This window comes from Saccoglossus kowalevskii, chromosome 10 (assembly GCF_978046115.1).
Source record: "Saccoglossus kowalevskii chromosome 10, keSacKowa6.1, whole genome shotgun sequence".
Taxonomy (NCBI): domain Eukaryota; kingdom Metazoa; phylum Hemichordata; class Enteropneusta; family Harrimaniidae; genus Saccoglossus; species Saccoglossus kowalevskii.
In genome coordinates, this window is record NC_140650.1 from 8098450 (window position 1) to 8114905 (window position 16456).

Consider the following 16456-nt stretch of genomic DNA (forward strand, 5'->3'; position numbering starts at 1 on the left):
TCAATGTTGATGTCACAATTACGTCCTTAAAAACGAAACCATTTTCTGGAAATGCTGAACTTTTTGTTCTTTTGCATATTAATAGTATCATTAGTGTCATATGAATCAGAAAATCAAACACTAAAGTAACACGCATATGATTTTGTAAGCTAAAAAGCTTTTTATTTGCAAACATCAAAAGTTTATTTTTTTCAAATTAAAATAACTTTTATTCATAAAGCTTCAAAAACTTTAAATTCACAAGTTTGTAATAGTCCAATTTATTTGTACCTCAAAAATAGTATAAAAAAAATTCTGTTTATTAAAATTATTACAAAGTTATGTTCGTCAAGACAGATCCAAGAAATGGTTAAATACACAGAAAAATAAAACAACTTGGTCACCAATTGGCAATTCACAAGTTTGAAAACTATAGGTGCAGGCATGCCTGAGAAAGGTGTGACTGATGGCATGTTCAAATTTTTAGTATTTATGAATAAAAACGGCCGTCAGTTGAATTTCACCCCTGCTTACAATTATTCACACTTTGTGCAAATTGTATAAAACAAATATTAAAAGCATGTCTGAAAAGTGAGTTGAAAAAAAAAATGGCTGCCAGTCAGCTACATAATGTATTTTGAATCAAATTCTGAAAATGTTGGTGTTTCAGGAACAAAGGTCATCAAAACGAAACACAAACCAAACGGCACATATATACAATTATGTCTTTGTACTTAATATGAACAAAATCAGTCAATGTAAGACATCCAGGATATAAATAGGAACACCTGAAAATAAAACGCAGATGCCATGGTTCAAATCAATAAACAAATGACATCATCCATCAGTAAACATCTATGAAAGTTGTCAATACTAAATTTGAATCATGCCAGGCATACCTGAGAAACGATATATAGTAGATAATATTTAGTAATTATAAAAAGTAACTATATTCAAATAACTAGATGTTTATTTATTACTATTTTTGTGCACCAGAAACAGTTGATGACAATAATTTTTGTTGTTTTGGGGACAAAATGTCCACCAGTCACCAGTAAAACAAAAAAGTCAAATTGATGTGCAAATGTATACCATTATGACTAGTCATTGCACCCATGAAATCAGTATATGCGAGAACTGTTGTTGTTGGATGGACGGATGGATGGATGGATGAATGGTTGGGTAGAAAAATGACAGAATCCAAAAGGTTTTTTTGGATGTCCATCCATTGAGAAATAAAAATACAGATAAAATATCTTACACACGTAAAATATACAAATAGCAAACATTTTCACAAAAAGGAGGATTCTGGAATAAATAATAGAAAAAACAAAACAATTACATATCCACACTGACAAGAGAAAGAAAATTAAATAATTTGAAATATTCACACTGTGTATTGTAAAGCTAATAATCAAATTTTAAAAAATTCAGGTATCAAAAGGATAAACATTTTTTTGCTGTACTATGAATAAAATAAGTCACAATATATAGGGAAATTAAAAGATACACTGATTAAAGAACATATAAATGAATTTTTTTTAAAGACATCTTTGCACATGAACATGAAGTACACGAAGATGGGTCAACTTAATAGATTAATATAATTAGATTGCATGCTGCTGTAGTTGACTTTTGACGATCATATCGTGGCCACTGGTTTCTCTCATTCAAACTTATTTTGTTTATAAAATGTGAATTTTTTTTACCAAATTGCAAATTCCTCATATGAGATATTTTTCAAAGTAACTTTTTCAATTTATGATTTTCTATTGAGTCTGTGATGTGTCAGGAAATGTCCATAACTAGTTGCATCACAAAAAATCTCAGCGCATCAGTGATGCATCATATTGATGTAGAAGGAACTATACACATTTTCAATATGATTTGCATAACTACATCTAAACTGTATGCCCTTGGTTTTATCCACCATTGATACAATCGATTCTCCCACAATATTTGCATAATCACGATGTCAAAAACATTTTCAATAAATAGCATTTCAATGAGATCATTATATCACCATGTGCACACCCTTATCTTTATCCACCCCTGATAGTGTATAATATGAGTGTATAAGTTCATTGCCAATCTGATTCAAATATGATGTATTTTTTTTATTTTTACAATATGTTTTATTATTATGCAATTTTGCAAATATTTTGACTGTTGCTCATAAAAATGGAAGATATTTGTTAGAAAAGAAAATGATTCTCAGAAATTTTCAGAGCAGTGTGCAAAGAGAGCTTTGTCTTGCAAGTTGAGCTCAGTGCAGGCTTGTTGTACAGAGTTGGTGACAGACGGAGGACCACAACTGAACACACCAATTTTTTCAACCTGTCAAATAAACAAAAAATAACATAATTTTCAATTGAAGCAAAATGAAAATTTGTCATTCCTTTAAAAAGTCAACTCTTGTTTTGTTTACATCCATTGAGATTAAGGCCAATGGGAAAATATGTCCATTTGATTTTGAAATTTACAAAGAAATTATAGAAAAGCAAGCAAAATTTTGGCAGAAAAAAAAATGGTATAAAATAATAAAGATTAAACAAATACATGTGATAAAAATTTGAGCTAGAATTCTAGGTGATTAAATATCCCAAAATGTGCTGGTTAAAACAAATCAATTCAAAATAGCGCCCTCTACCAGTGACTTTGTGACCATGCATGTACTCACCTGGTGTTCCTGCATCAATGAATCTGATATTGAACCAAGTAATGAGTGAAACTCTGGGCGTCCAAAATGAGTGATAGCTTGTAATCCAGTGAACAAAGACTTTTTTGCAATAGTCTGGAAATGCCGCTCGCAAATGTACTGAGAAATATAAATAAGAATTACTTGAAAATAATTAATTTAAATAATAATCAGAAATAAAAAAAAATAAAAAAAAGGTATCTTGATGAATTATGATGTAACACACATATACTATACAGCTCAAAGAAATCACAGAACTCGAATTAAATTAAGAAAAAACACTATGAGACAAAAAAAACAAGAAACACAAAAGAACCAATGGAAACTACTGTATTTGAATACATAACACACAAGAACCAATAACAAACATTTAATCACATGACATGCAACCAATTAAAATTGTTTGATCACATGACACGCAAGAACCAATGACAAATATTTAATCACATGACAAACAAGAACCAATTAAAATTGTTTGATCACATGACACGCAAGAACCAATAACAAATATTTAATCACATGACATGCAAGAACCAATTAAAATTGTTTAATCACATGACACGCAAGAACCAATAACAAATATTTAATCACATGACAAACAAGAACCAATTAAAATTGTTTGATCACATGACACGCAAGAACCAATAACAAATATTTAATCACATGACATGCAAGAACCAATTAAAATTGTTTGATCACATGACACGCAAGAACCAATGACAAATATTTAATCACATGACATGCAAGAACCAATTAAAATTGTTTGATCACAAAGGTTGCAACATATACAATGCTAAAATTGTCCAATCAAAACATGTCTCCAGGTGAATGTTTGTCATTTCTTAACTACAATTATAATTTACATACCAGCATAGTTGTACGCAGATCAAATTTCTGATAAAATTGAGTGATAAATATATGTACATCTATAATATTATTGTGGTCTTCTTGTTCTACTTCCCGTAGTATGTCCATTAGCCATTCAAATTGATGCTGTGTTCGGGTTATCCACAGGAAAAAAACCTGAAATCAAGGGAATTAATGTTTATTATATTTTCTATTCTTGGAACACATCTTGCTTTTGCTTTCCCTCTAGTTTTGAAAAAAAAATGTGGAAAGAAACTTTCTGAAAGATTCTTGAATAAAAATATCAATTATACACATAATAAATCTAATCCTTATTCAACTTTGACCTACTGGGAACCATATAATTTTTCCAAGGAAGCAAGTCATGGATATAAATTGCTCAATGACATCACATAAGCCTACCGGGGTAATTTGCATATGTATGTTCCATAGTCAAATAAAACAGTTTTTTTTTTAGAGGTGAATTCTGCAAAAACAAAGCTGATTAAAGAAACTGTTTTCAGGTAAAACAGTGACAATGATAACACCAAAATGTTTTCAGCAAAACAAAATTCTCCCTTAAAAGTTCTTATTCTTTAGTTTAGTCAACAACCAATCATGATAAGCATACCTACCTTCTTACACTTAAATTGTGACGATGTTTGTGATTGGTGGACAAGGTCTTTCAAGATGGATGCAAAGGGAGTGACACCAATCCCGGCACCTATCAGTACCAGGAACTCATTCTGGCTCCAATCCTGGTGACCTTCACCAAATGGACCATCCATATACATCTAAAGACAAAGCAAAAAAAATAGATTGACAATTAGCACAATTAATTGTTCTAGATGTGTATATACAAAAGTATTGTTCAAGACCACCTAAAGAAAAGAGTAAACACCCTAGATGAGTGTGCTACTGACACAATTGTGAGGGCAGATCAAACCACTGGCTGAGATTTATTAATTATATTGGATTAACCCTGGGTAAGTTCAATCGGTGTTTGAACTGCCTAGATTGGAAAAGAGCCTTTATGATGGGGCAATGGCTACACATCCTTGCCGCAAATAATTTTAGTAGAAATGCAAAATAGTAATGTAATATTTTCTTACACAACATATTAGACATTATATATTTTGCAATGCAATCAAATTTTTACCAATTTTCTTCAAAATTTGTGCTGAAACTTTTTTTTCTAGCCTAGTTTGTAACCTATAAATAGAAGTTTTAGCACAAATTCATAAATTTAAAGAAAATAATTCAGCAAGATATGTATGAACTATAATAATATAATTTGAGAAAATGAATGTTAGACTACAAACCTTTGGATACTTTCCATTCAAAATACTGTCAGGATGAAACTTGCGTTGCATATTCATGGTCCAGGGCCCAACAGTTCTGATGTGAATGCTAAGTGTGTTTTCATTGGGAGATGAGGTCAGAGTAAACGGGTGATATTCATTTTCTCCCAAGTCAATACAGGAGATTTGTAACCACTGTCCGGATTTGTAATTAAAATCAACCGGTCGTTTCCATTCCAAATAGGTAACACCTTAAAATAAAAGTTTTTTTTTTATTTATCTCGCAATAAAAATATTAAATTTGTATACGTAAACAGTTAATACTGGCTTTTAATGTCATCATTATTTTTAAGTGTGAAGTTTTTTATTCAACTATTTCTGCCCCCCCCCCCCCTGATTTTTTTGGGGGGGTTTCCTAATAAGATCATAATTATTAAAATATGGTTGAAAAATTATGATACGGTGTACTTGTAAAGCTTGTAAACAATAATTGCTAAAGCAGATCCATTAAAAAATTTCTCTTAAATTTGTAAAAAAAAATTCAGAAATTCACAGAATGTGGAAAGCAGAAATTTTGTACTAAATTCGAAATTATACTCACTTTCTGATTGTGTATGGGAGTTATGCTTACCTGATGGAAGAATGGCAGCTTTTGTCACAGTGATCATTTCCTTCTTGCGACTAACACTGACAATTTTATCTAAAGCAAACAAGATGACTGGCCCCAAAAGAAAATTCTGGAATAACGGGGGTTGGACGAGGCGCCCGCTGCCATGCAATATGGTCAGAATGTACAAAGGTATGTAGAGTTTGTGAGAGAACCAAAACGCGTTGTAGACGTGGCGTCTCATATACGGCATTGCAAAAGTGTAGATTATTATCATGTTAATAGTCAGCAACACTCCTGTGATTCCTGTGAAAATAATAAAATCATAATTAATGTAATAATAATATGAGCTTATAATGAGAATACTGCAACATATGTATGAAGGCAGTACGGGTGATCATGTCAACCAACATGTAGTGGAGGTTGATGCAACCCTGTACTGCCTGAGTGCATACTTTGTGGTATCCTTGTGATAACCTTACCCACCTCGCAGTAATAACTTAACTAAAGATTACTGTCTGAAATAGAATGTTTGCACTTTGCAGACGTTTGAGTTTATTGATGGAATTCTACTTCCATGTGTACTGATAGCTGTGATTCTGTGTCCAAAGTAAACAAAGGAAAGTGTTTGAATGTGATGTAAATATGATGCGTGATTTCCAAATTAGAAAGATATTTAAACGTGTCCTCAACTCTTTCGAACATGTCCGTAATATTTGAGCAGATTTATCTATGTTTACAGACCAAGATAATAAAAAATAATCCAAACTCCATCCATTTACTGGTAAAGACCAGCTGTCTATAGTATTTTATTGATACATCACTGACGCAGAAAGGTACAGCAGTATGGTCTAAGTATACAGCCTGGTGGCACTTGGCTGGTCAAGAGATACACATGTGCATTTTGAATTTCAAGGAGAAAGAGGTAAATCTACACCAAACTCATCAGATGCACAGAAACATTGGAACCAGAGCGAAGAGACAATGTACCTTCACTAAACTTGATTGAATTGATTTTTCAGAAAGTCCATTTTTTTGTAAAAGTTTTATTTACATAATCGTTAGGAACGGATTGTTTATGATTTTGCAAACAATCGTATACTATGCAAGTGCCTCTGGGTTATACAGACTATTTTAATGAAGTCCCTTGAGTGGTCACCAAATATAGGTTTGACTGTACTGTACTTGCTCTATTAGAAGCGCATCTCCAATAGAAGTGCATATAAACCAACAATTTCTTATACACTGAATCATTCAAATATTACATACTTCGACCATAGACAATTTTATTTACATAAACACATGCACTATATATTGAATGACATATATATATATATATATATAGTGAATATGGAATCCTAGTTACCATATCTGCTCTATTAGAAATATATTGCAATTTATGACCATATGAAATATAATTTATCATTATTTTTGCAAAAAAGATGAAAAGTATAAAACAACAAGCATTTACCTGTGGTGGTCATAAACAGCCAATATTGGAATTTTGGTAGAATATGGGATCTTGAAAAATAAGATGAAAAGAAAAATAATTAGTCCAATCATCTGAAATCTTTGTATTTAAAATCAAAGTCGATGTTACACATCAGTGCAGTATAAAAAGAACCAATCAAAAGTGGTCTTTGAAACATATTATTTCACTATTTGTTAAATCAGGTCAAGTCGAAAAACACATCAATGAAGAGGTTTAGTGACAAAATGCAGTTATCTTCATACTCACCGACGGAAAAAGTCTCTAAATAGGCACAGTAGATCGGGCGGTGTCTGGGTTGAGATGTGATAAAAATTTATACTATGACCAACGATATGTACACCTAAAAATAAAATACATTTCAAAGAAACACTTGTTAATTACATTAATGAGAGGTAACATAACAAATAACAAAGCTATTTCAAGCTACAATCTTTTTCATCAAAATCTTACAAATATGATTAAGGTATAGATACAAGGTATATACAAATCTAGACTAGAAGTTTTTAAGAAATGTTTAATTATGCACAATTCATGAATAATTGATCGGATGACAAATATGTGCAAATTAATAGCTCTATGGCAATCATATTTATTGTCAGCAGCACTTATAAAAACACCATTATGTTGTATACAGATATACTCACAGGTAAACAACAACAACGTTGCTGCGATGATTTTATGGAAACCCACAGCTGCATCAAATGGGATGTACTTGTTAAGAAAAGTACTCCTTAGATGAGTAATTGTATTTCGACACATGGTTAGCAAGGTAATGGACATGGTAAACATAATAACACTGGCAGCACCTCTCGTAACTGTAACTCCATATCCCGCAATCATACGAAGACCTGCATGCTCTCGTTCAATAGAGAAATCTGAAATAAAACAATTTACCAATCAAAAAATAAGACGTTATATAACAAAAATATAGCAAAGTATGCACAAGGGCTGTATGATGTTTATAATAATAATCTGAGCTAAATTTCCAGTCTAATAATCCTTATAAATGAATAAGAAGCATATACCGGTATGCAGAAATGCAGTACAATAAACTCATAGATAAAACACTTGTATACATACCATGGTTCTATGTAAAATTCTGTAATTTTTTTTTAATTTCTCATTTTCAGACATTTACATAATTTAAGTTCACTGCTGTCTCCCCTGATGTATTTTTGTTTTTGATTCTAATTGCAATCATATGTGCAAACTAATCTTTCAAATCTGATAGCTGCATAAGTATTTGAATTAAGTGCCTGGCAAACCGTGTCAGGCATTGAACCTACAGCACTCAATATATATCATACCACTTCTACTCAAATAGATAAACAATCGCACTCACAATAAGCTCTTTCAATAAATATTCCTATGACCACAAAAAACAAATACATAACCAAGCAGAAGACATGCAGTCGGTGATTCTCCATGTAGCGTACAAATGATTTCCATTTCTTGCCGATCCATGTTGTTGGATATTTGTTCTCCTCAGGGTCAGATATTGGGAGTGATGCTTCCCGTTGGTGTGTCATTGATGTCGTTCGGTGTACAGGTCTGAAATTACATTGAAGGTGTGATTGTTTGTGAAAGCACAATGCATTGTTGGAAATTTATGCAAATTTAACATGTATTTTGTGACATTTAAAATTATAGTAAAATTAATATTAAAAAAAAATGTTGTAATTAAGTTTGAAAGATTCATTCTAATAATAATAATAATAATAATAATAATATAGTTAATTATAAAACAGCCTTACAGAAATACTGCAATGCACTATGGGAGACAAAACAGTTAAATACAACATTATTTAAGCATTGCATTTTGGGAGATTCCCAGGAAGAACCCAGCCTTGCAAAAATACAGCAATGCATAATGGGGGAAAAAACAATTAAATACAATATTATTTAAGCATTGCATTGTGGGAGATTCTAAAGTTGATACTGGATGAGGAAATTTCAATCGGGCATTCAGAAATGCAATGGATTATAGGAATAACACACAAATAAACTAGTTTGAAGTGCATTGTGGGAGATATGCAAAATACTTCTCTGTGATATAACGATTTACCAAAGTGAAAATATATATCTTTATTTGAAAATTGTTGAACTACATGCATTTCTATTGATTGTATCCACTCATGGACTTACCTCATAATACAAGTGTTTTGTCGTTCAATTCCGGAGACTTTAACTTGCCTCGGAGATACCATGTCATTGTCTAGTCCTACAAAATACCATTTTTTTGTATCTATTTAAAATCCCCATTTTATAAATTATGAGAATGACACAAATAAATGCATCAGTCATAGTATACGATAAACTGATTAATTTTCAGTTATGAATTTTCAAGATTTGACGATTTTATAGCATTATTGTCACCACCAAGACTTTCTTACCCAAATATTTCAGCACTTTTTTCTGGAAATGAACCCTGAATTTTGGAGCCAACAGACAAAATTTGTGTCAATTTTTAGTTTGAATTTTGCTATTTTTGTCCCAGTCTTCTGTCAGAAAGCGCAGACTATAAACGAGACTATTTTGTGAGTTTGTGATGAAAAGAGGGAACTGGTAGTGAAAAGGTTAAAACAAAATTTTGTAACAGTCTATGTTTTACGGCTACAAAACTATTTTCACTGACACATGATATTCAGAAAAATTTGTTTCTCATGAAATTACCCTATTATTACCACCCTACAATGGCATAATATCTTCGTCATAGTAACCAATAGTAGAAGAACAACACATCATTGTTTTAAAAAATAGACTGGTGACCCCAGATTTTTTGCATTGACTGTGAAACAAATTCTAACTTTTTTATTCTTAAGTTCAAAAGTATAAATTCATGCAATTGTTCCATACTTTCTATCGTCTCAAACTGTTCACCATTATTTTTATTCTTGGGAGCGGACGTTCTGCGACGTAGCTCCACCCCCGAGAATAGGTGAATTTTTGCCAATATCAAAGTAGTGTTGCTCACCTTTTACTTGGATGGAAGCCTTAGCAAAGTTCTCTTTATCGTCTCCCAGTACAGTAAGAAAATCTTCAAATGTTAGTTTATTTTCATGTGACAACCCAGCTCTGTTGTACATCATAGTGACCATTTCATTCATATTTTCTTGCTCAATATTGGCTTGGATCAGCTCCAGAGTACCCCTGAAAACAGATGTAATATATTTTTTTAATATATATTCTGATCATTGCAAAAACATTGTATATTATAAAATATTACATTATAATATATTGCATATGTAATGTACAAAATACAATGAAATTGAAGATGAGATACATTTTATCATTTCATGCAAACTATTCACTGAACTAAGAAAAACATTGTATTCAATTTTCTCAAAATCAAATGACCAGTTCAAAGTTTATTCATATAGTCAACACAAACAAAAAATTATTACTAATGAAACTAATAGACTATATTGAAACAGCAATAAAAATTAGAAAACAATTCCTGAAATGATTTTTTTTCATTATTAAACTTTTAGTTTAACAAACATTTATAATTATAATTTATACTTTTATTACATTTTTTAATCAAATTAGAAATGTATTCTTTCTTTATGATAGTAATAAGGAATTATCTTATATTTTTGGTATAATTTGGCACAATAACACAAACTGAAAATTACTAATTTTTGCGTATTAAATTCACATTAAATCTCATTATTCCTGTTTTCGATCAGTATTCATATTTTATTTTACTATCAATTCAACAAGTTTTGTACATGGCCACCCTTCAATGTATTAATACAGGTTCATGATACTAGCTAGGGTACAAGGAAATAATCTACAAGTAATAAGATACCAACTTACTTTATTAACCTTTTAAACTGATCCATACTAAGTAAGCCAGAACCATTGGTGTCATAAAGATTGAAGATCAGCCTACACTTGTCTTCTGGTGAACCTATAACAAGACAGTTACATTATGTGCTAAGGAAGTCATCATTTGATTTGCACAGTTTCACTGAAATTGACCATCCATGGCTGTCCTTACAAACCCATGCATGAAAAAAAAACTATATTTGACCTTTAATTTAACTTTGCACCTGATTTCCCATGGAAACAAATCCAGACACTTGAATTTCCATTTCCATTTATAGTGGGAAATATGTCAAGGTATAATGGTAAGGCAACAACTGATTAAATGAACCTCAACTAAGATGAAGATGAGGAAAACCTAGCATTATAAGATCACAGTGTGGGTGTGGTTTAGTTTGTATTGGATCATATGCACTAAACAATGTCTTTCAGCATGTTTCTCTCTCATCCTTTTTTTTGCACTTTTGAATTGTGTTTCACATCATACATGTAGCTTATAATATTTTACATAAATACATGATTACAAGATCTTTGTAGCTAAATATGTATGCTTATCATCTGTATATTTGAAATAAAATTCCAGGACTTTTTATCAGTTTTTGTGACTATTTCATTACAACTTTTGGCCATTTTCCTTTTATGTCAAGACAAGACCAATATCGTAGCCTGTAATGAGATTCCAAACGTTCCATTTCTAATTGACAACTCAATTGACAGCAATAATGACTATTTATGATACCGGTAACTGTTCATTCCTAGAGCTTTCAAGGACTCAAAGGCGTTTTTTCCAGGACTTCCCAGTATATTCCCGGACAGTATGAACTCATGATATTAATAACATTAATGTATGACACTATTTTCCATAAAATTTATTGTTTTTTAGATTCATTCTTGAAATGTTGTCATATTTTACCTTGATATAAGACTATGATGAGTTGGAGGAATTCTTTGAATGAAATGTAACCATTCTTGTCTTTATCGGCCAATTCAAACATCTGTTGTATAAAATCATTGTCTGATTTCATTGATAGAGAGTCTGCAAACTCGGACAGCGTCAATTCACAATCTAATATCTCCCTTGTCTTCGGATCACTCTCTAAATCAGTTGAGTCAATGCTTTCTCTGCAAACCTAGAAACCAAAGCATATATGTTATTGTTTATTATCCATTTATTCTATTCTATTCTATTCTATTCTATTCTATTCTATTCTATTCTATTCTATTCTATTCTATTCTATTCTATTCTATTCTATTCTATTCCATTCCATTCCATTCCATTCCATTCCATTCCATTCCATTCCATTCTATTCTATTCTATTCTATTCTATTCTATTCTGTATTCTAGTCTCTATTCTATTGTATTCTATTCTATTCTCTATTGTATTCTAATCTATTCTATTCTACTCTACACTAACCTATTCTATTGTGTTCTCTGATATTCATTACTATTTCAATCTGTCTCTATTCTATTCTATTCTATTCTATTCTATTCTCTATTCTATTCTCTATTCTGTATTCTATTCTCTATTGTATTGTAATCTATTCTATTCTACTCTACACTAGTCTATTCTATTCTATTCAACTTTAAAACTAACCTATTCTATTGTGTTCTCTGATATTCATTACTATTTCAATCTGCCTCTATTCTATTCTATTCTATTCTATTCTATTCTATTCTATTCTATTCTATTCTATTCTATTCTATTCTATTCTATTCTAGTCTCTATTCTGTATTCTAGTCTCTATTCTATTCTATTCTCTATTGTATTCTATTCTATTCTATTCTATTCTATTCAACTCTAAAACTAACCTATTCTATTGTGTTCTCTGATATTCATTACTATTTCAATTTGCCTCTATTCTATTCTATTCTATTCTATTCTATTCTATTCTATTCTATTCTATTCTATTCTATTCTATTCTATTCTATTCTATTCTATTCTATTCTGTATTTGATTTAATTCTATATATTTGATTACGGTATGCTCTATCCTATTGTACATTATTCTATTGCCCCAATCTCCCACCCTCCCCATCTCCTCAAAGAGAATACCCGATCACTGCAGCAATACCTTGGCAAAGATAACCTTGAAGAATTTCTCCAGTTTCTTCTTCCGTTTTTGATGAGTATATGCATGTCTAATTATATTGCGATGTGTTAGATATTCCCTTATAAATCCAACTCCACTGTTTTCCAGCGTGCTACACAACTGATTTACAAAGTCATCTCTTTTCTCAACATCAACAAACATCAGTACCTAAAGAAAACAAAAAAAACATTTTTTCTAACTTCACACTTGTCACATGACTGACTTGTATGGTCACATGAACATAGTATGATCACATGACAGTCTTCCCAAGCACTGGGTACACTAGATTGTATGCAGTGTAGCTGATATGGTCAATCAAAGAACATGGTTGTCTATCTAACCATGCACCGAGTGCACCAAGAAACATCAGGTTACTGGTAATCGTCATATCGCGATCGGAATCACTTGGGTCAATGGAGGATGATTTGGTACACTTAATAACATGCACTGTACTAACAAATAAAAGCACAAATAATAAGTTCTTACCAAATCATACTCTTTGTCTGAGTGAATAAGTAACAACTGCTGATCATTATCACTTGACAACTTCAAGGTTACTTCTAAGATGTTATCAAAATTCAATACTCTGACCTCTGACCCCATCTTGTCATAAACATGAAGGAAGTTCTGTGGCCCAATTTTGATTTCAACTTTTCTTTTCTTTTCACTTCCACGCCATTCAACAGCTGGAAAGTAGAATAAACAAGCATCAGTTACATATTAGAATTGAAAGGATGAAATTTCATGATTTTCACTCCACAGCTGAAAATTCGAATACCCCCCCCCCCACCTCCCCCGATTAATAAACATCAAAGAGAGGAATAAAATGATTTTTAAAATTTCATGATTATCCTTAAAGTGTGATGACATGTGTGATAAAAATACTTTTTTCACAATTTTGAATATTTTTTATAATTTGTTCTCAATTTTAGACCATTTAGATTTAATCAAAATTGAAGACAAATAAGAAAAAAATCATTGTTGTCAAAAGGATGACAAAATATAATAACACTTCCTAAAAGTTTCTTAATCATTATCATGATTTTTCTCATTTATAACATTTTAACTGAAAAAAATTATACAAAGACATTTTTGTAACTCTCCTTTGAAATATCAGCAAAATTGTCTGCACCTTGCACCAGATGAAAAACAGGTGTTACAGATGTTTTACAGTTTGACTATAGAGGGCACACTAATATATAATGTGTTTTATTGGTTTAGAGACAGAAGTCAGTTAATGTTAATTGAAAACACATCTGATTCAGATTTATTTACTTAAATGGGTTATATAAAGAACATTTTGTCACTGAAAGTCATATCAGTTAGTGAATGAATCTTGAGTCTGTAGCTGTGGAAAACTCGCCATTGAATTATCTTCGCTAACAAAAATCGACTCAATATACCATGGCAGATTCTATTCAACCAATAAGTAACAAACCTCTTTGACCATGTTGTTTTATGTCTATTTTCATGTGCTAGAGCTACTCTACTAGATTGGGTGCATGTTTGGAGGCACTTTGAAACAGATCTACCAAAATACGACAAAATACACAACCCTTGGTAGAATGAAGCTTGCGTTCAAGGGGAAGCACATTACATGAAGTTCATGTAAAAGAGCGATATGGGCAATATAATACAATCTGTAGCACAGTAGGGTTAGGAGTTCTACTCCAGGTAAGATTTGAGCATAAGTCTCACCTATAATGGATACATTCCCAGGGTTAATAACCACCACAGCAGAGAGCTCCAAGTGCATTAATAAAATATGGTGCGCTCATAGCTTTCAGGTACAATAAATAACCAAAGAGAAATATTGAAATGTTGCACACTCACCTTGTATCCTGTTATTTTCAAGAGATGAATATCTCAAGTTTTGGGGATGTACTTTATTGCTATTCATTCGTTGCATAATTCCCTTTTTGAAAGATTTCATTGCTGCGCAAGTTAGCCATGTAGCAAAAATAACAACTAGAAAATAAAACAAGTAACAATACTCTTTTTAATGAGAATGATCACCCATACATTTTAGCTGCAACAATATTTAACTATATATAGGAGATGCACCAAGTTTGTATGTACATGTAACTCTTAATAAACTCAAATACAGTGACGTGTGATAGTACTAGATAGATAGACACTGTACAAATACAGTGACGTGTGATAGTACTAGATAGATAGACACTGTACAAATACAGTGACGTGTGATAGTACTAGATAGATAGACACTGTACAAATACAGTGACGTGTGATAGTACTAGATAGATAGACACTGTACAAATACAGTGACGTGTGATAGTACTAGATAGATAGACACTGTACAAATACAGTGACGTGTGATAGTACTAGATAGATAGACACTGTACAAATACAGTGACGTGTGATAGTACTAGATAGATAGACACTGTACAAATACAGTGACGTGTGATAGTACTAGATAGATAGACACTGTACAAATACAGTGACGTGTGATAGTACTAGATAGATAGACACTGTACAAATACAGTGACGTGTGATAGTACTAGATAGATAGACACTGTACAAATACAGTGACGTGTGATAGTACTAGATAGATAGACACTGTACAAATACAGTGACGTGTGATAGTACTAGATAGATAGACACTGTACAAATACAGTGACGTGTGATAGTACTAGATAGATAGACACTGTACAAATACAGTGACGTGTGATAGTACTAGATAGATAGACACTGTACAAATACAGTGACGTGCGATAGTACTAGATAGATAGACACTGTACAAATACAGTGACGTGTGATAGTACTAGATAGATAGACACTGTACAAATACAGTGACGTGTGATAGTACTAGATAGATAGACACTGTACAAATACAGTGACGTGTGATAGTACTAGATAGATAGACACTGTACAAATACAGTGACGTGTGATAGTACTAGATAGATAGACACTGTACAAATACAGTGACGTGTGATAGTACTAGATAGATAGACACTGTACAAATACAGTGACGTGTGATAGTACTAGATAGATAGACACTGTACAAATACAGTGACGTGTGATAGTACTAGATAGATAGACACTGTACAAATCACATACAGTGCATGACAATTCAAACATCTGTTGTATAAAATCATTGTCTGATTTCATTGATAGAGAGTCTGCAAACTCAGACAGCGTCAATTCACAATCTAATATCTCCCTTGTCTTCGGATCACTCTCTAAATCATAAAAAATAAATTGTCATGGACATGTATCCTAACATGTATAATCTATGTACCAAGTTTGAATGACAACTGACAAAGCATGTCCAAAATACAACATTTTCAAAAAACAAGATGGCTGCCAGTCGGCCATTTTGAATTGAATCGCTAAACCACTGCATGTGCATATGTCTCGCATAAGGTACTAGGCATATATATATACAAGTTTATAAAACACAATAAGTTTAAATGTCAGTTTTTTTAATGTGTTATGCAAATATCTATTATGTAAACATTTTCCCATGATGCAGTGCAATAAACATGGTGAAAACATTCCAAAGATGAAAGTGTATATTCTGAATATGTACTGAGAATAAAAACAAGAATTAAAATCATCAACTACAGATCTGATTCAAAAGTTGATTCTTGCAAA

At 31.8% G+C, this 16456-nt stretch overlaps 1 protein-coding gene across 1 annotated transcript in view; it reads right to left on the bottom strand.

Moving 5' to 3' along the window:
• Positions 1-137: 137 nt before the first annotated feature.
• Positions 138-16456, bottom strand: part of LOC102808835 (dual oxidase 2-like) — a 36828-nt gene continuing 20509 nt past the window's right edge. The window contains exons 15-31 of the mRNA XM_085504210.1: positions 14675-14809; positions 13328-13527; positions 12824-13009; positions 11665-11881; positions 10743-10836; positions 9898-10073; positions 9069-9144; positions 8266-8474; positions 7568-7798; positions 7170-7263; positions 6903-6952; positions 5456-5737; positions 4846-5075; positions 4159-4317; positions 3545-3700; positions 2660-2797; positions 138-2316 (exon numbers count right to left, since the gene is read on the bottom strand). Coding sequence (XP_085360336.1) covers positions 2194-2316; positions 2660-2797; positions 3545-3700; positions 4159-4317; positions 4846-5075; positions 5456-5737; positions 6903-6952; positions 7170-7263; positions 7568-7798; positions 8266-8474; positions 9069-9144; positions 9898-10073; positions 10743-10836; positions 11665-11881; positions 12824-13009; positions 13328-13527; positions 14675-14809 — 2756 coding nt within the window. The 3' untranslated portion in view covers positions 138-2193. The remainder of the gene's footprint in view (positions 2317-2659; positions 2798-3544; positions 3701-4158; positions 4318-4845; positions 5076-5455; positions 5738-6902; positions 6953-7169; positions 7264-7567; positions 7799-8265; positions 8475-9068; positions 9145-9897; positions 10074-10742; positions 10837-11664; positions 11882-12823; positions 13010-13327; positions 13528-14674; positions 14810-16456) is intronic.